Genomic DNA, 5,870 nt, shown 5'->3' on the forward strand with positions numbered 1-5,870 from the left:
TGCTTACAAAATAGAACTGTAATACATTCATATGCCAGAATTAAATTTTAATGCATTTAAATAAATAATAAAATCTCTGGCTTGTCTCACTATTTTGAAATATTGCTTCGTACATCATTTGTTCACCTTGTGACACTACGTCTTGTGAAAAGAACAATTACAGTATGTTTAGTGGTGTTTTAAATCCTGTCAGGGGCAAGTACTGCATATAAAATGGAAAGCCATCTCCTGCTGTAGCTCACTCATGGTGACAATTGTTCCCTGCTATCATGATTAAATACCGAGAATTAATGGATCTGACAGGCGAGTCCAGATGTTTCTATGGGGCTTATTAAAATGTGAACACATTGTTGTAAAAGCAGTAAATTCAGAGAATGGGAATAAGGAAAAATGATCTTTTCAGATAGCAGATGGCAGTGAAGTAGTTTTCAGTTTTTCACTTTGTTCTTTTGTTGCCCCCTGTCCATTGATGTTTGTTTTCAACACAGGCTTTACGTTTACTGCTCGTCTGCTATTGTCGTCCTGCTGGGAATTATTTTGACAGTTTAATCTGAACTAAATCCATATTTAAATGTCTTTCTTTCTTTGGAAGTAACCATTAATATTAATCTGCATGTCAATGGTGAATGTACATGTGAAAACATCATTTTTTTTTAATTTAGTTATGTGTGTTTATAGACCTTAGTTAAACAGTTTTTATATGCCTCTTCATGATAACCACGTTCCATCAGACTGCAAGTTTTGCAGTGAACTGGCCCCTCCTCCAGTTGTCATGAAATGTACATAATGCATGTACACAATCTACAGAGAGAAATCATGAAAACCTATAAAAACTTATTGGTCAGACCATGTTCTTCATGCATAAGGCTCCACAAAAACCCATTGATAAGCTGTTGAAATGTCTAGAAAAATGTTATTGACAGAATTCATGTTAATGATGACAACATTTATTTCATGAATTTATGTTACAGCCAAGTCTGTTGGATGAAGGCGGATGTTGTAACATTCCTAGAGCCAGGTAAAGGCAGCCCAAAGGGATGGTGACTGTAACAGTTGGGCACATTGGTTTCAGGAGGAGGCAGAGTCACTCCGGGGGTCACGAGGGGGAACATAATCAGCCATATTGGGGAGTCCAAACACAACGCAGCAGCTCAGGGCGCTCCGGAAGACATCCATATCGCAGACCTCGCACCACTCATCTGTTTCTCTGTTGTACTTCTCCACATTACAGGTGGTGGAGAAGCCGTTGAAACCCCCCACAACAAAGAGCAGGTCTTCCATGACTTCGATGCCAAAGTTGCTGCGGGTAGTTAACATGGATGCAACGTTGTTCCAAGTGTTGGTTCCTGGGTTGTAGCACTCAGCAGAGCGGAGACGGTTCTCACCATCAAACCCTCCAACCTGTTGGAGTAAATTGGAATATTATGGTTAAAATCTGGCTCTCTGCATCTTTTATAAGAGACTAATTACCAATGGATAAAAAAAGTATTTTGGTAATTTCTGCTGGTTTTCAACTTACTGCATAGACTTTATCTCCGCACGCAACCACCCCAACTCCACTGCGCCGACAAGTCATTGGTGAGATCAATGTCCACTGCATAGTCTGTGGATCGTAGTATTCAGCTGTTTCCAGGCACTCTTCCCCATTGAATCCACCACAAATATAGATCTGAAAACATAATAAGAGGTATTAAGTGATTTTACCCTTTATGAGTTTTGTATTCCTGTGTAATCTTTGTTTTAATGTTACGTGGCTTAATAAAAGGATCTTTTTTCCATTGGTCAGATATAACTAACTTTGTAAGGCATAATATTAATAGTTTAGGATTTTTAACATTCAGCATGTGTCTTCGAAGCACCCTTACATGAAGAACTATGTAATTTAATTTTTTTTGATGAACTCCATTCACTACTACTCCAATGACTCCTTGTGTCTCTGTCAGTTCACCCACCTTGTTGTTTAATGTTGTGCAGCTGGCGTCACTCCTCTGCTCGTGCATCGGTGCAATACAAGTCCACTGGTTGGTCTGGGGCTCGTAGTACTCTGCAGTTCTGAGCCGAGTGTGCCCATTGTAGCCTCCAATAGCATATATGCACCCATTTAGTACAGTCACACTTACGTAGCAGCGGCGATAGTACATCGGTGCCACTTCCTGCCACGTGTGTGTTGTTGGGTCCCACCTGTGCACACCGCTGAAATAGCTCCGTCTGTCAAAACCCCCAATAAAGTACACGTACCCATTGAGGAACGCAGTGCCGTGATAGGCACAAGGACGCCCAGCATCGTTCGGCACATTTGTCCATTGGTTAGTCCGGATATCATAGGCCTCAATGCTGTTGGTTGGATCTCCAGCACTCCATCCCCCCATGGCCAGCAAAATGGACCTTGGCATGCGAGGCCGGGTAAATCTGTTGCTGAAGCAACGTGAACGCAGGCCAAATCTGATGACATTAACTATGGCTCTGGGAACATCCCTGATCATGGAGTAGCATTCAGGGTTCCTCTTCACCACCTCACTGTTGATCACTTTCATCTTAAAATACTCCATATCCAACAGAGCCAGTCGGACCTAAACAGACATGAAAAGATAGAAGCCATTAATATAAAACTGCATGGACTGTAGCACTTAATGTCAAATAATATGCTTTATAACGTTATATGTAAATGATAAAAAGGATTCAAGGAAAAAAGATTGATGAAAGACAAGGCAGCTAGTCATAGCCAATGGACTAGCTAAAAAGACTCAGATTTCACAATGCAGCCAAGACGCCCTTTTATGCTTTTGTAACAGTTTTTCAATGTTTATGATGGAGGATCCAGCTGCCTGTCATTGTGACACTAGAGAAGATTGAAGCTTCATCAGACTCGATGGATTAAACCTTAGATTGTGTTCAGTTCAATAAATATGACTTTGCAGTGTTAATTATACAGCTGTCAGTACATTTCCATAATTTGAAGCCTGATAATATGAAAATTAAACTAAACATATTCATACAAGCTACTGTACCTTCGGTAAGAGAGCAACAATGTGTTTCTCTCGTTCATTGGGTAAATGGTTAATCCACCTAATGATGGCCTCAAACACAGAACTCTCCTGTTTTACAATGAGTTGGTCTTTTTCAATGATATCAGTGAGCTCCTCCACGGGGATCTGCAGGAACTCTTCACAGCTTGCAACCTCCTCAAAGTGCTCAGTGATGTAGTGAAAAGCCTTGGAGCGCAGTTTGGGGTAGAAGCAGGTGTTGGTTAATTGCCAAATGCCAATACAGTTTTCAGGGCACATTTGCTCCTCCATGAAACTGTAGCAAATACGTATGACATCGTCTATGTTGAACTGATCGGCAGCCAGCAGAAGTTCCCGCACGTTGTCCTCTGTGACAGAAACGGAGCCGGTGTAAGCATGGTCAAGGATGAGCTGCATTGTGTCAGAAGACACGTTGGGAATGTTAAAGATCCTCTTGTCCCGGTTAGACCAGCGATTGAAGAGAGCTCTGAAATGAAAGCACAGTAGAGAGATGTATTTCTGCAACAGTCATCATGTAACATTATGCTTTAATCACTCTATCAATGTCACATTTTTTCAGCTGAATACTTGACATAAGTTAAAATGTTAAATAGAAGCTATGTGTTGCCATATCTCAACTATGTATCGTAATCATGAGAATATAAACTACTCCAATGGTTTCCTAACTGTTATTCTTTCAGAAACCACCCTGCATGTATTTACAAAGCAAAAAATCCTTAACAATACAGTACTCATTCTGATATCTGATAAGAATGTATCCACTGGGACTTCATTTGCTCCTAAATATACCAATTTTTTACTTTTAAAGAATTTAATTGTATTTCAATTTACTTGTCCATAATCAGATTTTTTTCCACCCCAAGGGAGGTGTATACAGAATTAGATTTTGAAGGTTTTGATATTGAGACTGACCAGTGTGTACTGCATCAGAAGCAATGCTTGTAGTAACTACTTGGTGTGTCGCTGACAGAAATATGTGGTGCAGAATTGATTTCTATATGATTACCATGGAAGAAAATATGAACAATTGTTTGAAAAGTGTTCCGTTAAATGGTTTTTTATCTAAACTTCTGTCTGGAACATGTAACTGTGAGAAAAAACAAACCTTGTCAGTTTTAAATCATCTGCCATATCTTTGAAATATAAAACTTGCTTAATGTGCAAGGTTGTCAATATCACATTTGACATACCTGCTTTAGTAAAAACCTTAATTTGTATTTTCAATTTTACTTTCTGAGGAGTTAATTCTTTGATTCAGATCTTTAAATAAATTAAAGCTATAATTGTATTATCAACTCACCGAAAATATGGGGTACAGTTGCACAGGATGACTTTATGGACTTGAAATTCAACATCCTCAACCTTGATGACGGCGTCACAATGTTCCCCCGTCAGACGGAGCTCATTGTACACAGAGTTGTCTGAAGTTTTCTCTTCTTTATTCATCTTAAACTTTGATAATCTGAGAACCTTTGTCAAATGTTTATGGTTTGTATCAGTTTGTTAAAATGAAGGCAGAACTATGAACGTGCTGCTATTTATCAGCTCAGTATTCCGGAATGGACCTTTATTTCATCACAGTGAGTGACAACAAAGACATTTAGTTTACATTTAAAATGGAAAAGTTACCTTTTGCTTCATTTGTTTTTCACAGTAATGATATCAAATCATTATGTTATTGTGTCATGTTTTAAAGAAATGTGTTTAAAAATCAGTCCTTTTACAAACAGTTCAGTTCAGTAACAAAACATCCTTAGATGAATTACATGACAAACACAAGTAACGGAACCCTGATTTATTTTTGTTTAATTTAAGTTATAATATATATTAGCATCAAAACACCTGCCTCTTTTATGGTATTTTCAACTCAGTGTTACCAGCTCTGGCACATATTTGGCCTTGTTGATAAATTTATTATCTTTAGACTGTTAGACTTCCAGGTTGGGAGGCTAATGAGATTTATGTGACCCTTCTCATTTGTAAAACTTTCATGATGTTTTTAATAAATGTGGATTCATGTAAAGTAAATGTGACTATTATAAATACTTATTTGACCTTCTGTCAGCCAAACCTTTAATGCTCAGTTTTGCTGAAATATTCTAAGCAATAATAACATTATTGCTTTACACATGAAAGATAGATGGTAGGTACAAAAGAGGAATTTAAAAATTCAAGCAATATTCAAAACTCAAGATAGAAATATCAGGGTTTGACACTTCCCCCCAGTGTTTGTAACTTTCAGTTCTGTCTTGCCCCGCCTGTGTCCCATCTGCCCTGATTGTGTCTGCACCTGTGTCTCGTCATGTCTCGTTATCCCTTCAGTATATCTTGTCTTGTCATTCCTTGGTTCCCTGTCGGTCCGTACTGTTCTCTCCTCCATGTCTCCTCGTGGTTTTTGTCCTGATCCTGGTTTTTTGTATTTATCCTGCTCTGCAGCGCTTTGCTTTGCCTTTTTGGATTAAAACCCTTTTTGTTTTTGAGAACTCCTGTCTCCAGCCTCCCTCTGTCTCCTGCACTTGGGTCCTTAAAAAACCAAACCAGAACGGACCGACCAGGTGGACCCAGCGGGAGACTACCTCACCCTTATGGAGTTTCTGCGCCAGGAGGAGTATTGGGACCCCTTTTGGGGAACACGCCTGGCTCTGGGTGGGCCCAGGAGCCTGCAGGCCCAGGGGAAGCGAAGGCGCCAGCCCCAGCCTGTTCCGGTGGGGGCCCTGGACGCACCTCTTCCTGTTCCCGAGGTGGTCCTGGACGCATCCCAGCCTGTTTCCCCCTTCTGGGGAACACGCCTGGCTCGAGGCGGGCCCGGGGGTTCTCAGCCCCAGGGGAAGCGACGGCGTCAGC

The 5,870-nt window shown here is 40.3% G+C and overlaps 1 protein-coding gene across 1 annotated transcript; it reads right to left on the minus strand.

Annotated features, from left to right (window-relative positions):
- Positions 1–1,068: 1,068 nt before the first annotated feature.
- On the minus strand, positions 1,069–4,472 carry LOC133447374 (kelch-like protein 10). Its single transcript, XM_061726046.1, has 5 exons — positions 4,327–4,472; positions 3,009–3,492; positions 1,953–2,570; positions 1,520–1,669; positions 1,069–1,401 (listed from the first exon to the last, which is right to left on the minus strand). Exons 1-5 carry the CDS (start codon positions 4,470–4,472, stop codon positions 1,069–1,071), a joined length of 1,731 nt encoding a protein of 576 aa, XP_061582030.1.
- Between the last annotated feature and the right edge of the window lie 1,398 nt (positions 4,473–5,870).

This window comes from Cololabis saira, chromosome 7, assembly GCF_033807715.1.
Source record: "Cololabis saira isolate AMF1-May2022 chromosome 7, fColSai1.1, whole genome shotgun sequence".
In the NCBI taxonomy this organism is placed as follows: domain Eukaryota; kingdom Metazoa; phylum Chordata; class Actinopteri; order Beloniformes; family Belonidae; genus Cololabis; species Cololabis saira.

Excerpts from the sequence above, each read along its gene's own strand:
- LOC133447374 (XM_061726046.1), bottom strand. The coding sequence starts at position 4,472 with ATGAATAAAGAAGAGAAAACTTCAGACAACTCTGTGTACAATGAGCTC. Across the intron at positions 3,493-4,326 it reads AACTGTACCCCATATTTTCG|AGCTCTCTTCAATCGCTGGT; the intron begins GTGAGTTGATAA and ends CTTTCATTTCAG. Across the intron at positions 1,670-1,952 it reads GCACAACATTAAACAACAAG|ATCTATATTTGTGGTGGATT; the intron begins GTGGGTGAACTG and ends TTATGTTTTCAG.